General features: G+C 41.1%; 2 protein-coding genes across 4 annotated transcripts; both read left to right on the forward strand.

Moving 5' to 3' along the window:
• The first annotated feature begins 669 nt into the window (after nucleotides 1–669).
• On the forward strand, nucleotides 670–11,048 carry LOC134455932 (myelin-associated glycoprotein-like). 3 transcript variants are annotated; one of them, XM_063207294.1, is made up of 7 exons: nucleotides 670–790; nucleotides 3,446–3,510; nucleotides 4,216–4,596; nucleotides 5,217–5,525; nucleotides 6,027–6,293; nucleotides 8,292–8,394; nucleotides 8,784–11,048. In XM_063207294.1, the coding sequence occupies exons 2-7, from the start codon at nucleotides 3,456–3,458 to the stop codon at nucleotides 9,079–9,081; spliced, it is 1,413 nt and encodes a 470-aa protein (XP_063063364.1). In that variant the 5' UTR covers nucleotides 670–790; nucleotides 3,446–3,455; the 3' UTR covers nucleotides 9,082–11,048. The 3 variants fall into 3 exon arrangements, with proteins under 3 accessions (XP_063063364.1, XP_063063366.1, XP_063063365.1); XM_063207296.1 differs by having other exon boundaries at nucleotides 8,787–11,048; XM_063207295.1 differs by lacking the exon at nucleotides 670–790 and having other exon boundaries at nucleotides 3,350–3,510.
• A 430-nt stretch (nucleotides 11,049–11,478) lies between these two features.
• Nucleotides 11,479–20,304, forward strand: LOC134455931 (sialoadhesin-like). Its single transcript, XM_063207293.1, has 8 exons — nucleotides 11,479–11,760; nucleotides 12,860–13,231; nucleotides 13,363–13,683; nucleotides 16,174–16,449; nucleotides 17,279–17,366; nucleotides 18,133–18,178; nucleotides 18,621–18,758; nucleotides 19,360–20,304. Exons 1-8 carry the CDS (start codon nucleotides 11,715–11,717, stop codon nucleotides 19,534–19,536), a joined length of 1,464 nt encoding a protein of 487 aa, XP_063063363.1. The 5' UTR covers nucleotides 11,479–11,714; the 3' UTR covers nucleotides 19,537–20,304.
• The last annotated feature ends 69 nt before the right edge of the window (nucleotides 20,305–20,373 follow it).

Consider the following 20,373-nt stretch of genomic DNA (forward strand, 5'->3'; position numbering starts at 1 on the left):
ATGCTCATAGGGGGAAACCGCTATTCAGTAGGGCTGTAACGATGCACCCAACTCACGATTCGGTTCATATCACGATTTTTGACCTACGGTTCGATACACCCCACGACTTTTTAAATGTATCTTTTTGATGATCATTTATAGGTTTATAACGCAATCACATCGTATCATGTGGTTGTTTTTTGGACTGAACGGTAACAGAACTTTGAAAGGGCGTATCACGATACTGCCTTTTTGTATCACGATACAGTATCGTAACTCTGTGTATCACGATTTCTCTGTTCGATACAATATCGTTACAGCCCTACTATTCAGACATAACGCTATTCCGACATCGGACATACCGTAGGGTTAGGGTTATGGTAACTGCATGCACTCTCCCTTAACTGATGTTTTCATTTATTATTATTATACCTACGTCAGTAATGTATGTTTTTATTTGTAAGCCTTTAGCCTAACCAAGACATAGTGTAGTGTGAATTGACATTTAAGGAGTTGACATTTAGGACTGCAGCTGTATAGCTATCATGGAGTGTCTTCTGTAATGGTTTACTTACCCCTGAATGGTCAGTCACATTAGCATCTGAGGAAGTGATGCCACACATCCACAGTGACCATTTCAGTTATAGAGAGCAGTTGAAGGACGGTGAGTCAGTAAGCCATTGGTAATTTCTGGGAAGCGTAGGCTGATGAATGTAGTATAAAGTGTGAAGTTGGCCGATTTCAGAACTGTAGCAGTAGTAGTAGAATGCAATAGTATCCATGGGGTCTTTGTCATAAACACTGGAAAAAGGTAAGGACTGACCGGCTATTTGCATAGATTTAAACAGTTATAGGCCGCCTTATTTGCTAAGTTTGGATAATTTCAGAAATACAGTTTGTGTCCGCATCAAAGGGTTATTTATTTAGACAGATGGATATGACCGAAAATAAGTACAGCAAAAGTGGTTAAAAAAAGAGAGAGCAAAAAAATACTCTGAATGTGTATTCTATAGGCGATTTAACAGACCTTTTCCCACTAATGCTATGGCAAGAATAGAGAAGTCTGAATGATTCTGTGAAAATAGCACATTTTCTCATGACTGACTTGGCCACCCGTTTCTCTTGAATTCTGGAACCACTTTCTGTGTGAATATTGTCCCTCAAAACGAGGAAAAGTAGGCTACGCCATATACTGTACTTGTGAGACCAAAAGCATGATCAAAATCCATGTTAAATCTTAAGAGTAGGAAGCAGACAAGCTATACATGTATTTTATTTTAATTTCAGAAATATCTCATAGTATTCAGTACACAGATAGATTTTATATACTTTATAGAATATTTAAAAAGAAAAGGAACATTTGTAACCAATGTATTTAAGTCCCACACTTCTGAGGTTATTGCAAAATTGATTGAGCAACAGAAATGAGAAGTGTGAAACACTGTCCTTTTCTTCAGAGAGATATTCTCAGTAGAACACTGCAAGGAGAAGTTGCAGCTCCCCGCTGGGAATATTATGTCTACACGTAACTTCCTCTGATTTGGCAATGAATGTTAGAATGAAAGTTGCCAGCAAAAAGAGGTCACACACACACACAAAGGTCATACTCACTAAAATGTTGTTGGGCCGCCTTTAGCTTTGATTTTGCCACACATTTGGTGTAGGCTAGTGTTGTTTCAACACCTCTGCAATGTCTGGATTTATTTCCTTCCAGTGTTTCCACCAAGATCTTTTTTTGACAATGGTAGAGTCTGAACGCTGTGTTAAGCTTTCTCCAGCATTTCCCACAGATTGTCACTGAGGTTGAGGTCTCACGCTCCCTGAACCATGCTTTCATGTTGTTCAATGCTTTAATTGTATGTTCATTCACTATATCTATATTCAGATGGTCAGCTCATTCTTGAGCACATACCACAGTGGAAGCTAATGCCCATGATTTGACCCCTCTCAGCCTTAAAATGTTTTACATGACCACGGGATGTCTTTTACATGATTGTTAAATAAATGAGAAGCAAGGCATTGCGCCAGAGTGGAGATCAAGGGAGGGAGATCAAGACATCATTGTCACACATGGATTGGCAACTACAGAGTCCAGAGCAGTGTTGCCAGATGTGTCTGATCAAAAGGTTCTCAAAAGCCGGCAGAATGCGCTGATTTTCGCCCAATTTCAACAAATTACATTGATTTCTATGGACCTAAAACGGCAGAAAAAAAGCCAAATTGCTCATTTTTCCCGTTTTTACCTGCAGACGGCCATCCCAAGTAGCCATCTGGCAAAACTGGTCCAGAATTCAACCTCATTGAGAATCTTTGGGATGAGGTGGAGAAGGTTTTGTACAGTGTTCAAACTTTACCACCACCAATACAAACTGTTGGTGAAAACTCAACGTAACACAACATGGAAATAAATCGAGATATTGCAGAAGTATATTGAAACAATGCAACGATCAAAGCTAAAGGCAGTCCAACTACATATTAGTGTGTGATCTTTTTTTTAGTGCCGACTTGTTTTTTTTTGCCAGGCCATGAGCTTTTGAGTAGTAAATACAATACATTAACAGCCAATGTTTTCACTCTCTGTCTGTGATCATTGCACCTCATTCCTTAAATAATGAACTAATTAGGATGAACTGGTGCAAGTGGCAGGAGAAAAACCTTGGTGATCAAAATCAGTTCTGACTGATGTTTGACAAGAGTCGACTCTTTGCACAGTCAATTGCCATAGAGCTCCAAACTTCATGTGACCTTCCAATTAGCCCAAGTACAGTACGCAGATAGCGTCATGGAATGGGTTTCCATGGCCGAGCAGCTGCATCCAAGCCATAGTACTGTACATCACCAGTGCAATGCAAAGGATACAGTGGTGTAAAGCAGTGGTTCTTAACCTGGGGTGCGGGCAGCCCCTGGGAGTGCGCCAGAGATTTCAGGGGGTGCGCAGAATTTTGTTTGTGTTGAGGTTGTGACCAAAATTCTGCTAGCAAACATTATAATTAGGCCAAATGCCAATGGCCAAAGCGCAGAATTTTGTTTGTGTTGAGGTTGTAACCAAAATTCTGCTAGAAAACATAATTAGGCCAAATCAAGATCACAGGGCCTTTAGTAATGCACTATGACTCGGTCATTGCCATTCAGGTACTGTAACAGCACATTTACGCTGTTTTAACGGGTTGAGAAATCATTCACCAAAATGCACTGAGAATCAAACAGTGTTGTTGGTGTCAGTCACTGTGACACATTTTTGCATACCAGTAACTTTCGGAAGTGAACGCAAGACATACAGAGAGACAGTGTGTGTCTCTTTTGTAAAGAGGAAGCAAATAGTGGGTTTCCTTCTCATCGGTCTCTTTTGACACGTCTGATATTTTTCAGCATGCATGACTTCTGTGTCATAGTGTCTGTCTTAACTGGCTTTTTTCATTTTAATTCATGTTTATTGGAAAGTTACTGAAGTTAAATTATTTTACAGACATCTAACAATGATTTTCCTCAAGACTTTAATTGTCTTTGGTCAGCTGTGGTTAGCAGTAGCAGGTAAGTTTATTCATAAACTTAATTCATAATATTATAAAGTGGACTTAGTGCTTGCTCTGTATATGTAAGAACTTAGAACTCAGCTGTGTATAAAGTAAAAGTAGAAGTAGAAAAGAGATATCCTCCAAGCCCCTGTACTTAACAATCTGTTGCATCACGGGAAAGGACTAGTAATAGCAGGGACAGAAGAGAGTCACTGGAGTATCTTCAGATGTGGAAGTTTAATTGTTTTATTGGGCAAGTGCCAAGACTAATGTTTTATTTCAACGTTACTACGTCTACGTGGAGAAGACGTGACAACGCTGTAACGTTAGTCTTGGCACTTGGCCAATTAAACAATTAAACTTCCACATCTGAAGATGCTCCGGTGACTCCCTTCTTTCCCTAAAAGTAGAAGTACTTTTATAGCATATTCAGCTCATTATGTACAGTAAAATAACCGGTCTGAAAATCACTGCGTGTGTGTGTGCGTGCGTGCATGTGTGCGTGCGTGCGTGCGTGCATGGGTGCTTACAGTGACCCCAGAAAATAAAACCACCATGTACTGTAGTAGGATCATGTAGTGCAGACAGTCAGAGAATTTCTACTTTAGTCACCTGATAATGAGTGTGTTCGTTTTGACATTTATTATTTCGACATTTATTATGATCAGTTTCCAATAATGGTGACATGGTTAGTAATATTGCATTGGTCTTGTTCTTACAGGGGAGAACACCATTACGCCTGAATACACTGTATCCCTACCAGACTTCATACATGTTTTTGTGGGATCTTGTGCCCTGGTTCCATGTGCATTTAACATCTCTACCTTTGAAGAGAGTCCTGATCAGTATGGATTACTGCATGCTATTTGGATTAAAGGGGGATCAAAGTTTGGTAACTCTGAACACCCAGTGGTTTTCAATGGCACTACAAACGCTACCCAGTTGTTTGAACGAGTGAAGGTCATTGGAGATCTCCGTCGTAAAAACTGCTCAACTGTCTTCTACAATGTGAATAAAAGTCATCAGGAAAAATATTTCTTCAGGACTGAGACAAACTTCACAGCAACATTCATCGATAAGTACTTTTACCTGTCTGTTGAAGGTAGGATAGTCAGTTGTACTGTTACATTATATTGATTTTTTGTTTTGTTTTTTGTGTGTTTTGAAAAGTGTGTTTATTAATGGATATGATTAGCACATTTATAACTTCGTGAAAGATACTGGAGTGTGTTGCCTCATGCATGCCATTCAGATAAGCACTGTAATAGTCATTGAAAATACTTCACTAGCCTAGTACCACAGTACTACAGGTACACCACCATAATACTACACAACTGCAAACTTAGCAATACATAAGTAATAAATAAATTACGACTTGGTCATTTTCATTCTGATAACAGCAAATGTGGTAACTGGGGACTTGTCTTAATGGGCTAAGTTACACATCAAAATATTTGGTATGCATTTAATCCTGTTTGCAAAGACAAAAACATCCTCTGGCCCTACTGTGGTTCTTCTAACGGTAGGACACTGGGCTACTACACAATTCAATTCCGGCCGGGGTCCTTTGCAGAACATTCCCCATCTCTCTCCCCACTTGTTTCCTGTTCAATCTCTCACTGTCCTATCATAAATGAACTAATAAAAGACCCATATATATACCCATATACTGTATATATGGATTCAGAAATGAAGGTGTTATGCATTTGAATGTTCCTCTAGATTCTCCAGCGAGTCCATATGTGTCAGGCCCATCTGAGGTGTCAGAGGGCTCATCGATGACCCTGAACTGCTCTGCTGCTGCCCCCTGCCCCTATCACCCCCCAACCATCACCTGGTCACATGACACTGGAAATATCACAACTCACACACAATACGAGGAAGACGGCAGGAGAAACATCACATCTCTTTTGACCTTCACGGCTTCCCGTAGTCTTCATGGGAGAGAGGTCTTCTGCTCTGCATCTTACAGCAGGCAGAACCAGAGCACTCTGGAGGCAAATGGAACTGCGTGGAGACTCAACGTCCTGTGTAAAAAAAAATTCCCAACTTATTTCTTACTCTTTCGGTTCTTTCAAATATGCAGACATGCAGACACACCCTTGCTCACTTGTGGCCTCGTAATGACGTCGGCGACGACAGAAGTTAAATTAAATATCTTGCTAAAGAGCAATTCTAATGGCATTTTCTCATTTGCAATCGAGATGGTGAATGAAGAGCAGTCCCTCAAAAGTTGTGTTGTTCTCTCTACGGAGGGGGGGTGTCAGCAACACGCGAGGCCACGAGCACAGACAGAGGACGGGGGTCTGCATATTGGAAAGCACTTATGTATAACCTTTTGAAGGATTTGTCGAATTATGAAATGCTTTCTTTTTTGTTATTTCCTGGTGTATTACACCACGCTTTATTTCTTAAGTTGTCTGCTAAATGATTATAGGATTTGCAAAATTTGGAAATATTTTCTTGTAAAGTACTTACCTCTGGTTCCTCATATAATTTCATATGTCACCATGATGTATGTCCTTTCTCTAGTCCCTCCTGAGGTCGTAGAGGCGTCTGTGAGTCCTTCAGGTGTCCTGGCAGAGGGCAGTAGCGTGACACTGAGCTGTAACAGCAGTGAGGCCAACCCTCCGGTGCTCAACTACACCTGGTTTAGAAAAGCCCAGACTTCCTCATCTGTCGACTCTGGACCAAACATCACCCTCAACATCAGCTCCAATAACGCAGGAATCTACTACTGTAGGGCTGAACACCCACAGGGGGCCAAGAAGTCAGCCACCGTGGAACTGAAGATTGAGGGTAATTTTATGAAAACATTGCTCAACATAGAGTACTAGTTGGCGTTCCAACAACAACAGTGAAAGGGTATTGTCAATTTACTGCAGATGGGGCCGCCGCCGGGCCTATTCACTATTTACTGAAAATACTCAACTACATCATAACAACATTGCTATGGCATTACCGAGAGGGTTAAGATTAAGATGAGTGACAGTAAGGTTATAACATAGGCTTATTAAGTTGTGATTAAGTTGTGGTGACAGTAAGGTTATAACATAGGCTCTGCGCAAAGGGGTTAAAAGACAACAACTGTACCGGCAGTCTAAAATTACATTTGGAATACAGTCTGAGTCTGTCGAGGTGTTTCTTGGTAGACATGGTGTGGAATCGTTAACTTTTCTGGTGGGCAGCCTAGTGTCTTCAGATCCAGGGTTTCCCCCAGCACTTTATTGTTAAGCGGCCACCTTGACAAGAAGCACCCACCACCACGACTTGGCCCCTGAAAAGATAAAGATTTCATGTTATTAATGTAATTTCTAAAGGCGCTTAGCCAAAAAAATACACTGTTAACGGCCCACCAGTGTTAATTTTGTCATCCATTTTTTTATTTAGTCTTAGTCTTAGTCTTGTGTCAAAGTCCATTCTTAGTCTTAGTCGCTTTTAGTCTTTCAAAAATCATTTTTGCTTAGTTATTATTTAGTCGACTAAAATTCCTCAACATTTTTGTCTAGTTTTAGTCTTTCACAAATAATTTTTGTTTAGTCATTATTTAGTCGACTAAAAGTCCTCAACATTTTTGTCTAGTTTTAGTCTAAACATTTTAGTCTTTAGTTTAAGTCACAATACAATAAAACACAAGGCCTTTAGTAATGTACTGAGACTTGGTTATTGCCATTCTGGTATAGCAGTCAATAGTGCATACAAATGGGAATATGTCGCTGGTGCTACGTATTCGTAAAGGGATTTTTGTTTTGTTAGAGAAGCTTCTCCCCCAATATTCGTTAGGGTCAGTCTGCTAAAAGTAAAATCGGTGGATGGATTCAGCTGTAATTAATCATTTTTTAAATCCCATAGTGTCCCTTTAAAGGTTAATTACCAATTAACAATTAATTTATAGGTTTTAGTTGTGGTTGTACCAATTTATGTCTGAGCCCCCCCAAAAAGTCTACGTCTTGGTCGTTTTTAGTCTTTCACAAATCATTTTTGTCAGAATTTAGTCGACTAAAAGTTAGTTCTTAGTCTTAGTCACTTTTAGTCTTTCACAAATCATTTTTGTTTAGTCATTATTTAGTCGACTTTAAGTCCTCAACATTTTAGTCTCGTTTTAGTCTTTCACAGATCATTTTTGTTAGTCAGAATTTAGTCGATTAAACTCTCAAAAGGTTAGTCGACTAATATATTTAGTCTTAGTCTAGTCGACAAAATTAACACTGCGGCCCACCACCTTGGCTAACAAAAATTCTGGGGGAAACATTGAGATCACAGGGTTTGCAAGTGCAAACCCGTCCCTCATCTCTCCCTCTCACCTCTCCCTACACCTTAATCCATGGCAGAAATGCCCCTCAGCAAGGCATCTGACCCCACATTGCTCAAGGGGCCGTAACCAATACCCTGTAAATCACTGCAAGTCTGTTTGGATAAAAGCATCAGCAAAGTTTACTGTAATGTACAGTAATGTAGGCCTACTGTAAACTGTCTGTGTATCTATTTGAATGGTAATTTGTTATACAGTGAAGTAAGACATGTTTAGCTTGCAAAGTGTTCAAGTGTAAGAAAGATCCTGGTAAAAACCTGACGAATGTTGGATGAACAAAACGTTTTAAAGTTAGTTGCTGGTGGAATGTGCAGTGTGCGCTATACGTCTTACACTTAAACACCCTGTATCTGTAACCATTCTTTTTTTTTACCACATCGTATTACCACACCAATGCTCACTGTGCGGCTGACACTTTTTCTTCCTACAGAAACATTACATTGACACATTAATGCTCACTGTGCCTGAAACACTTTTTTCTACAGAATTTTCTACAGAAAACAACAAAACGACACTATTTATTGCTGTTGGAGCAACAGCAGGGTCCCTGGCCGTTCTCTTCATAGCAGCTCTCAGCTTGGCCATCAGGTGAATATTTCAGCATTTACATTGAACACACATTCAAAAACAAATACTATAGTAATAGTATCGAGGCCCATCCAATGGGCCCTATCATTAATTACACAGAGGTCAGTGGGCCCATCCATATCCAATATCCAAAAGTATTCTAACCAACTCGACTTTTTGTAGCTTGATGTTTACCACCTTATGATATGTTAATGTGATCCACGAAAACACTAATATGTTTTGTGTTTAAAATTAAATTTAGTCCACAACGGTCAACATTTGTAAGCAGTCATAGGACAATGTACTGTACAGTCACATTTATAAGAGTATGACTCTTATACAGTTAAAATAATCACAGTTCTAGACCAGCTCCCTGGTTCCCATGTTGATGTATGTGATGTCATTTTCAGTAGGAAAAAATCCACAACATCCCAAGAAGAAGACGAGGCAGAGGAGATCCACTATGGGGAGATTGACTTCTCCAAATCCAAATGCTCGCAGGGAGACTCCAACGTCGGGGCTGCGTCTGGGCAAGGACAACAGGAGACAGAGTACGCAGAGGTCCGCCTGCCAGGGAGAGGCACCCAGACAGCAGGTCAGGCAGCCACAGACGCCAGGCACTCAGCAGGTCAGACAGCCACAGACGCCAGGGAATCTGAGATGGAGGTCACGGACATGGAAGAGCTTTACGCCAAAGTGAAGAAGTAGCTGAGATTGCGTGTCTCTCTATTTTTGATGATGAACTTTTTATATATCTATATACATGTTAATATTTTTTTATATAAAAAGGTAAATTTTTGGCAGAATTATGCCTGGGCCTGTGTGTGAGAGAGCGATAGCATATTGGCAGGGATATTAGTCAGAGGGAGAAATGTAGATGGATTGGGGAGAGACCTCAGGCCGGACTAAAACTCAGGTCCCTGGAATTATGGCATGTCACCTTAGCCCAACTACGTGTATTTCACCACTTTTTTGTTTTGGTTTGTTTAGTTTTTTTGCCAATGATACTGCGGCAAGTTGCACTTTGGCTTGGTTGTGTTTCAAAAGCTGGATCAAAACAGCTGTGTGTTTTTTGTGTGCAAAGTGTCTTGTCTATCAAGATAGAGATTCTCTCTACATTCTCTACTATACGGCAACAAACATTATCTGAAACAAGACTGGATGCATGGAAGTAAATTATGTTTATTATGTACTGTGTAGTATGTATTATGCAAATGATACTTTTTAAAATTATTGACTTTATTGATGGTGGGACAGTATGAGAGGTGGACAGGAAGCAAATGGGGAAGGGTCGGCAAATGACCCGGGCCAGAATCAAACCATGGCAGGGCCAAGAAAATGGGATACTTAATTGTGGCGGGGGTCTGAGGGTCCAGACTCAGGTCCCTTGGGTCCCGTTTCAGCTCAATACGGAACTACTTTTATTTCTTTTTTAAATTTCTTTTTTTTTGGTGTTTTTGACTTTATTTATGATAAGGCAGTGAAGGTGATGACAGGAAGCGAGTGGGGAGAGGGAGACGGGGAAGGGCCAGCAAAGGACCCGGGCCAAGAATCGAATCCGGGTCAGCCGCATGGTAGACGAGTGCCCTACCGTTTGGCCATGGCAGGGCCGGAACTACTTTTATTTCTAAATACGAGACGCTTCTGTATTTCAAGGGACGGTGGGCACCTTTAAAGGGTTCCCTTGCGGTGGCAACTGAAGGTTCCACAAATAATCTTTGTAGAATTTTAGTTATTCCAAAAATCAGTATGTCACATACACATGGGCCTTTTTTGTTTGTTTAGAAACATGGTGTTGTGAGGAGGGGCAAGATACTGGCAGCCAACCATGTGAGCTAATTTTTTGACAGACAGCGGCTTCCAACAATCAGAGGTTGCGTTGTGCGCAACCAGGGTCGCGCAGCCAGGTGAAAACAAAAACAAGAAAACCCATGTATAGGTTTCTCTGAGAGCCTTTAGGTTCCACAGAGACCTTTTAAGCGTTCCTTCACAGTGAAAAGCTAAAGGTTCATCTCTAACCTATGAATGTTTAGAGTGCGCAGATTGGCTCTCAGTGGGCTTTGAATCAAATCTATAATAATAGCATCCATTTGATAACATACTGTTTTAGATTATATTTACATTTAATTAACTTCTGGCTCTGTCCCTGCCATGACAGAGCTAAAGGGGATGGGGCTGTCTTGGGATGAAGCACAGGCCAAAGCACGAGACAGGTTTCAGTGGCAGTGTATGATTGCGGCCTTATGTCCCAGCTGGGACGAAGATCGGTAAAGTAAGTCTGTCCCTGCCTCTCGGGAGTGACACTATATATGTACAGTGTAGCTGTCCCATCCAGATAGTTCTAACACATTGCTGTCCACTTGGCCTCGTTGTCTCCAGTCCTTACACAAGGCCTTAACTGTGAAAACCTCTCTATATGTTGCCATCACACGATGGTGAAACAAGATTGCAGTTGCCACTGTCACAATCTCTACTTTTCATGAACTTAGTGAAAATGCTAATTTTCCCCAGAATACTTCCTTAAAATGAAAGTGAATCCCTAACAGACTAACACAGCACTGCACATTGATTACTGTGTACTAACTTCATCATGGGCCTGTACTCATTACATTTTACTATGCAAATAATTTGTCCTCTGTTGTAACCTAATTTGGATTAAACTTCTACCATGTGTTTTGCCGTGTACTACTGTAATGTTTGTCCGTTAAAGGAGAACTTGGATCATCAGCCCTATTTCTCACCTCTGCGTCATCTCGTGCAATTTCAGCTGCTGTCTTCAGACACACAAGAAAGAAGAAAAAAAGGATATATGAAAGGAAGTGGCATACTATTGCTTCAATTTCAAATGTCTGACTTCTCTTTTCCTTTGAGCAGACAGGCATGTTCATTGCATGAGTATTCATTTTCATGTTCACAATGCACCTATGAACTTCCTCTTTTTAATAGGACTGATACGGTAAGTACTGCACTTTCAAATACTTCTTTTTATGAACACTTTTTTGTTTTTCCATTCCTCATTTTGAGTTCTGCTGACATACGTTCTCCATATCACTGAGGGCTTAAAATATAAAAAGGGATTAAAAAATAATAATAATGGGGAAATTACAATATTGCAAGTACAATGACAGTATTTATCTTTGACATATGCAAATGCACAACTAAACTTCTTTTAGATTGGCTGAATCACAAATACACATACAGGATATGAAGGCATTGGTTCCTGTTCAATGAGATAGAGGTGAATTGATGCTATTTTCAAAGACAACAAAACAGTGGCACTCTAGAATCCATTTGCACATCTGTAAACGTAGCTCTCGAATCAGTTTACAGACCCCAGGGTGATGATTTCTTTCAGGACTCTATGTTTCTTTCATCTTCTGGTCTTAGGTGAGTTTTCTTGGTTTTTAATTTTGGACTGATGATCATGTTTGTCATGAAATAAGACGATGCAAATAGCCTGGCAAAGCACAAGTTAATTAATTTGACTCTGAATATGTTTTTAATGATAATCTATGTACAGTACATCAGCATAAAATGTGTTGTTGAATTGTGGGGATATTACTATTGCTATTATTACCACACTGCAAAGGGATTCAGGTTTTTTTTTTTTGCTGTTTTGGTTGTTTCATTGTCTTTGTCTATATGTCTGTGGGGTGCATCTGTCTGATAGCAACATTATTTAAAAACAGATTTCATTCAGATTTTTCTGAGTTTATTATGAATTCTCAATTTATTCAAAATGTTCAGAAACGACAGACAACAAGACAACTGTAGATGGCAGGGCAGGGCAGGGCAATTTTTGATGGGGGAATAACTGTCAAAAATAGTCCGAACTATAGTACTTCATGGCAGCCGACAGGGGGGTAACAAACGGGTATGTTGTCCCGGGTCCAGGGAGAGAGGGGTCCCAGAATTGGGTCCTCATTATATTGTGTGTATTACACTGGGGGCCCTTTAAGATTACTTTTTTACCCGGGCCCGGCTAATGCTGTCAGCGGCCCTGAGTACTTCAATATGACAAGAGTCCTATTACTTTTTACCCGGCCTATTGTTTTCTGGGGTGTTTTGGGGATTGCTTTGCTAGTCATTTTTTACTTATGTGTCTGTTCTGCTTGCAAAATTATGCAAATAACTATATTGGTTGTGCAAAAATGTTCTGAAAAGATAGGCAATAGGCTCTTTGGGGCACCAGTTGGGTGCACGGGTGAGGTGTAATGCAATCTCATTGTGTGCACTGTGTGCTGTGGTGTGCTGTGTCACTATGACATTGGGGGTTTCCTAATGAGTCTTTCACTTAACTTCACTTTCATATACATTTTATTCAAAGCAACTTTAAAACGAAGACATACTCAGAAACATACAATACATGTATATCGGGAAATACAGATTACAGATAATAATAATAATAATAATATGAATATTATTGTCCCATTGTTGATGTTGTTTTTGTCATGATTGCTAATTGTTTTTGTACTTAATGTTTTAGGAGGATGTGAGGAGATATGGTCTGTTCAACTTCCTCAAAATGTGACGGCATTAGAGGATGCGTGTGTGTTGATACCATGCATATATGATATCCCTGATTTTGAGAGTGAACTGAACAAATCTGGCTCCGTCTATGGACTTTGGATTAAAACAGATCACTCGTATGAAAACAACCCAGTAGTTTTTAATGGCAGCAGTGACAAAACCCTGCTGTTTGACCGAGTCGAGATTATTGGAAATCTTAGTTCAAGGAATTGTTCGACAGTCTTTTACAACGTCAACCAGAGTCATGCAGACAAATACTACTTCCGCATCGAGATGAACCACACCAGAGGCACATTCATCGACACATATGTTCAACTTATGGTGAAAGGTAACAGTTGTCTTGGTTTGGAGTTTTTCAGTCAAATCCAATCACATTTCTGTTTATTTTCTTTGCTTTTACCCAGAATTATACAGTTTATTTAAATGCCAAAAATGATAGTTGAATCACCTCTCCAACAGCTGATCTGACGGATCCACAGCTGTCAGCCCTGTCATCATCAGAGGTGGCAGAGGGGTCAGTTGTTACTCTGAACTGCTCAGCTGATACTTCCTGTCCTCAGTACCCTCCCACCATCACCTGGTCAATCCACACTGCGAAGACACAAACCCATACCCACATACAAGATGACGGACATGGCAGGAGAACCCTCACATCACGCTTGACCTTCACTGCTTCCCGTAGTCACCATGGAAGAGACATCTTCTGCACGGCATCTTACCATAGACACAACCGGAGCAACTGGGAGGCAAACAGCACTTGGCAGACCCTCAGTGTCCTGTGTAAGAGACTGCTTTGTTTAGATATCAGCTGTCTAAGTGTGGTGACAGTCAGGAACAGATTAAATGGCCTGGGGACCTAGGCTACAGGTTTCTGTGGGACCCCCAGGAGGCAAATTTCACGACAAAATTACATAGACATACAGCCGCGGCAAATATTATAATTACATACACGTAATAACGAGCTAGGAATTGAGGATAACACTACCAACTGTTTTTCAATATTGCATCCTGTCACAATTCTGCATTTTTTTTTTAAACTTTTGGCCAATCAGGGCCCCCCTGGCTGCTGCCATATCTAGTCTGTGCATTAATCAGGCCCTGGTGGTTGTAGTGCAACCTCTGATGTTCATAGTTTTCCTCAAACATGTGCCCTCATAATAGATTATGATAGTTTTATTACATACAGTAAGTCTGTCGTTTTCCAGCAAATAATCAAAGGTCAAATAATCAAAGTTGTCTATTTTTGCGTTAACTGCAATGTCCTAGTTGTTAAGTACTACTAATAGTAATAATAATAATTGTATTTGTATAGCACTGTGTCATACAAGGCATGTAACTCAAAGTGCTTAACATATGGGGAAAAAACCATTGTTAGAGATAGATTTAAAAGGAGAGGTAAAGAGGAGAGGCAGAAATAGCAGGAAGGCAGAGGAAGAAGAGATAGACAGAGATTGTAGAGTCATAAGGTCAACGTAGGTTAGGACAAGGATTCTTAGATGTGTAAGTTCCATAGTGGCTGGGCCTATCATAAGTCATAGATAGTCACACAGAGATTGGGCGCTCAGGTGCGGCCCCTGGTGGCATCAGGGGTGAGGAAAAACTCCCTTTCGCTTGATTCATAGTTTGTAAGGGGGGAAAAAAAGCTCAGTGAGGTCTGAGAAAAAAAACCCTATAGTCAGGAAGAAACCTCAGGCAGAGACCAGCGGCCACCTAGGGGAGCCCCCTGCCAGGGCTGGTTGCGAGTAGTAAGGGCGCTGCGGCAGCTGGGACACTATGACGCCTTGGCAGCTAGGAGTTGGCAAGGATGAAGAGGTGGGTCTTCAGCTGCTTCTTGAAGGAGTCGACGGAGGTGGCTGATCGGATCTCGATGGGGAGGGCGTTCCATCTCTTGGGCGCATAGCAGGCAAACGCGGCGTCGCCGATCTTCTTTTGCGGGGGGGTGGGGGTCCTTAGCAGCTTGGCATCAGTGGACCTGAGAGCTCGAGCAGGGGCATAAAAAGAGAGCATGTCTGAGATATAACTAGGGGCAAGTCCATTTAATGCTTTAAATACTGTGAGCAGAATCTTAAAGTCGATTCTGTATGAGACAGGTAACCAGTACAGGTCTGCCAAGACAGGAGAGATGTGCTCTCTCATTCTGGTTCTTGTTAGGATTCTTGCCGCAGAATTTTGAATGAGTTGCAATTTGTCAATTAATTTTTTTGGGAGACCAGAGAAGAGAGCATTGCAGTAGTCTATCCTACTGGTGACAAAGGCATGAATAAGTTTCTCAGCGTCTTGTCGGGGGGCCAAGCCGCGCACTTTGTTGACATTTCTAAGATGGAAAAAAGCAGATTTTGTTATCTTGTTGATGTGAGGCTCGAAGCTCAAATCCGAGTCTATGACCACACCTAGGCTAGTAACCTTATCTTTAATGTGCATGCTTAGGTCACCTAGGCTTGAGTGGAGTTTTGCACGTTTTTTCTTAGGCCCAATGAGCAACACTTCAGTTTTATCCTCATTTAATTTTAGGAAGTTACTGTTCATCCAATCTGTAATGGCAGACATGCATTTAGTCAAGGCATGAATGGCAGTGGTTTGGCTAGGCTCGACAGAGATATATAGTTGAGTGTCATCGGCATAGCTATGAAAATCAACATTGTGCTCTCTGATGATGGAGCCCAGGGGCAACATATAGAGAGAGAAGAGGAGAGGGCCCAAGCAACTACCCTGAGCAACTCCAAAAGGCACATCATACTTGTTGGAGACGTATTCTCCGATGGTGACAAAAAACTGCCTTCCTGTAATATATGTTTTGAACCACTCTAAGACGTGACCGGACAATCCTACCCAAGATTCAAGGCGGTCAATTAGTATGTTGTGGTCTATCGTGTCAAAGGCGGCACTGAGGTCGAGGAGGATAAGTGCTGAAACTTTGTTAGCGGCAGTGCTGAGCCTAAGATCACTTATTATTTTGGTTAGTGCTGTTTCGGTGCTATGGTTGGCTCTAAAGCCTGATTGGAATTTTTCCAAGATATCATTCCCAGCCAGATGTTGATTAAGCTGTTTAAATAAAACTTTTTCTAGTACCTTGCTTATAAAGGGGAGGTTTGATATAGGTCTGTAGTTGTTTAAAGAATTCTGATCTAAATTTAAGTACTATGGTGGTTAAGTCTTTTCAATGACTATGACAGAGTACAGTGGAGCATTGTGCATTATGTTATATATGTATTGTATATGCCTCTTAGTTTTATGTCTGTTGTTTTTTATCATAATATATCCTCTCTCTAGTCCCTCCTGAGGTCGTGGAGGCGTCTGTGAGTCCTTCAGGTGTCCTGGCAGAGGGCAGTAGCGTGACACTGAGCTGTAACAGCAGTGAGGCCAACCCTCCGGTACTCAACTACACCTGGTTTAGAGACGCCCAGACTTCCTCACCTGTCGACTCTGGACCAAACATCACCCTCAACATCAGCTCCAATAACGCAGGAATCTACTACTGTAGGGCTGAACACCCACAGGGGGCCAAGGATTCTGAACAAGTTTCAGTGAGACTGTATACTCCACCAGGTACGGTATAACACACAACCTGATAACATTGACTAACACTTTACAGAAAATAACTATCCTAACCCCCCTAACTCCCCCCCACCTCCCCAGTTGCTTTGAACTTTATTGCCCGTCAGATGTTTCAGAGACCGATCAAAGGCACTAGGAGACCGAAACGTCTGACGTGCAATGAAAGTTCAAAGGAGATAGGAGTGCTGTACTCTCTCTTTTCTTTTATCATAGTGAGTAAAAAAATGACAAATTCAGAACCATGTAATTGCATGCCCCTGACACGGTGAAGCTGCATGAATGTGAAGGTGGAATAACCCTTTATGTACATACAAATGTGACATTTAAAGGCTAAAGGAAAACTTGAAATTGCTTGTGTAGGTAAATGTTCATGAGAAAGGACTTGGTATTCACTGAGCAACAGAAATCTTCATAATAAAGGCCTAATATGTTATATACTAGATCTTTACAAATGTTTTCACCCATTTAAACCTGCATATATGCTGTGTTAAGCTGTGTTTACGCTACATTGACCTAATCAACTGGCGCGACATAGTCGCTGCATTCAGGCTTTTGAGATTTGAGTTTTTTTAGATTAGAAATGTGGGTATGTTAGAGCTGAATGTACACATTCTAATGCAGGATGAGGGTCCTAGCTTTTAAATGCAACTTATCTCATGTTTTTATGTGCTGCATTCAGCAGGCGTTTTTTTTTCTTTCGTTACAGGTGCCTTAGCAATTAAATGACATACTCAATTACTTAAAACTGCACATTGCAAAGCAGATAACACTTACCGTTACTATGGCATACTGAAATAACCTGTACATGTTCCCCCATCAGACGCAAACAATTTAACTTACCTAATCATCGGGGTAGCGGGAGGATCTCTGGCTGTGCTCCTTTTAGTTGTAATCATTTGTGTGGCGAGGTAAGTACTGTATTTTCCTCTGGAAATGTAATTTCCCATTTCTTATTTCACACACTTTTGAAATATGTGTAATGAGCAAAGTATAAACTACCTCATACGTATGACTATCCCTCACGTGTGGGGATATTGTGGTGTCGTTCTCTTTCCTGTGGTCATTGGCCAGTTGAGCCATTTCATCTGCCCTGTAACCTTTTAAATTCAACTTGATGCTCTCACCACACATTCTTAAAATGGCTACCCAATAGTGGGGTCTTTGTGCTTTGAGATTATCTAAGGCTGTATCCATCAATTAAATAGTCTAAAAGTTATGTTGACGTGCATTGTTTGTTATTTCTGACTCAAGTTGCCTGTGACATTTGACCCTTTGGCCAGTATTATAAACCCATTGTGGCCCTTGAGCCAAAATATTTGCCCACCACTGGGTTAAACAGTCCTTGTATGAAATGTGCCCTACAAGTGTAGATCATTATTAGGATTATACGTATGTAGCCAAGGCTTTATTTCAGAATTCATCTCACAGATGGCATGAAGGAGGAGCAGCAGTAGCCCACAAAAGTCCTGAATAGTAAATGGTTATATCATGAGGACTGATCAGGAGTGCGGTTCTCGAAAGAGTAGTCAGCCAATTTGCTACTTCTGTAATTTCCAATGGGAAATTGCATTGCAAACAACAGAGTAGCCAACGTACTGTAGTTAGCAAATGTGGTTTCGAGAAATGCTCCCCAGGAATAGATCCTGAAAAGCTCACCTGTGTTTATCTTTCCAGACGGTACAAGCCCACATCACCACAGCAACAAAGTTCTGATGGCGAGGTATGTGCATATTAAAGTTTATGCTGGGAAATCACTTCACTTTCCTGTGAGAAAATTAGAATTTAGCCCTGTCTTCCATTAGCCTACATGTCACTCCAGTATCTCGAAAGGGAAAGAAAATTAACATTTTGAAAGAGTGAGAATCATTTGTTAGCCTGATTATCATCGACTGTCAAATCTCTTTCAGACTTGGTCTGACCAAGAGCATAACGATTAATATTTCCCAAACGGCATGGTTGACCTGGCTTGCTTGGTTGGCTACTGGTTGTTTGCTTCCCAACAAAGTCAGAGGAGTCATTCCTCGTTACTCGTCCTAGCAAGGCTTCGACACTTAGAAATACCCGTAGTCTTGTGCCCGCCCAGCCAAAGCTGACACAGGCCCTGAAATTGCACATGTGGATAGTGACAATAAAAGGCATGGGATTTTATTCTGTTCATTTAGACCTCGGCCACCTGTGAAGACGACGGAGCCCAACATGTACAGGTAGCAGCCAACTCCCTGGAGGAGCAGCAGGAGGAGGAGATCCACTATGGGGAGATCGACTTCTCCAAACTCCCGCTGAGAGACACCAGCCAAACAGTAAAAATACCATTCTTTTATTACAATGGGATAGTAGATACCTAGTTGAAATGAACTCCATTTCAGATAACATTTGGTCCCACTCAAAAAATAGTGTTAATTTTACTCTTTGGTCAGTGTAACATTTCCAAAGGTACTTTTACTCAATGGCTCTATAGTAACACTGACATGATTTTTTCTCTTTTTTTTTACGTATTGTTTTGGGGCTTTTTGGGGCTTTATTATGACAGGACAGTGTGAGAGGAGACAGGAAATGAGCAGGAGAGAGAGATGGGGTAGGGCTGGGAAATGACCCCGTCCGGACTCGAACCGGGGTCTCCATGGGCATGCAAGCCCAAATGTGGGGGGCTTATGTGAAAAGAAATGTTTTAACACTGGAGCAGAGTAGGCAGGTGATCCTCTTGCGAAAGTGAGTGAAAGCCGAAAGTGAAAGAAAGTGCTGTAATTAAATCAAATTATACTGGCCATCTGCAAGATTTGACACTGACCTTTGACTCCACTGCCAGAGTAATTTGACTCTCCACAGTGTTGTACAGTAAATGCTCTATCTAGAGTTATACAGGTTTACTCTGGAATTTACACCCTGTTTATTAACGTGCAGGGCCAGGGGAGCCATGGTCAGAGGCTGGGTTCAGATGAGGAGAGGGACCTGGAGACGGAGTACGCAGAGGTACGGCTCTCTGGAAAACAGGTCACCCAGACTGATGATGATGATGATGATCACACAGCGGCAAACAGCACTCAAAACATTTACGCCAAGGTGAAAAAAAGTAGCTGAGATCAATTTGTCGTCTGAGACGTAGACTGTTTTAAATCACGCACTTGTGCACTTCGGGCACTGTGTTTCAGTGCCCAGGGTGCTCACGATGAAAATGCCAGTTGAGCCAGTGCACTGAAAGTGCCAGGATGATCCCCTAACAATGGCGGAAAAATTCAGTGCTTGAATGATGGACACTGCACGCACTAAACGGTGGCCATGTTGACAATGACAAGGAGGAAATGTGGCATTCAGTTCAGTAGAAGAGTTTGGTCAACAGTCTCCTAATTCTGTAAGTAATGTTGATGGGACACCAACCTTTTCATGCCAACCAAAGTATTGTATGTGTGATTGTTGTCCTTTGGGGTGAAGGAAATTGAAATACAAGCACCAGACGCTGTGCATTGTAAACAGTAGCCAACTGATATTTTGGCGAGCTAATGCCATGCTCAGTCGTCACTTCTGGCAAGGGCACAGTGTAGTGCTCAATTTTTCCCACGACACTATGCACTAAATACCCCAGTGCGCTGTCAAGTGCGTGATTTGAGACATACAGGTAGCCGTAGACTTTCGAAAAGCCTATTTTCTCATACATTTAGTTCAGTTGTATTGAAATATTGAGCAGATTTTGTATTTATTGTAAATCTGAATGAAACATTTTTCTGTTGAATCTTTTGTATTTTTGTGTTCTGACTTATGTCACTGAATATTTATGTTTGAATAGTATCTGTGTGTTTGTTCATGTGTGTATTCTGAACATGCAAGTGCTTTAGTAGTAGTTAATTAAATGTAAGAAGCTGGTGCCACTCAAGAATAACATGTGGTTGTCCTGTGCTGTATATAAATAATGAGACAAAA

The sequence above is a fragment of the Engraulis encrasicolus genome, chromosome 9 (assembly GCF_034702125.1).
Source record: "Engraulis encrasicolus isolate BLACKSEA-1 chromosome 9, IST_EnEncr_1.0, whole genome shotgun sequence".
Taxonomy (NCBI): Eukaryota; Metazoa; Chordata; class Actinopteri; order Clupeiformes; family Engraulidae; genus Engraulis; species Engraulis encrasicolus.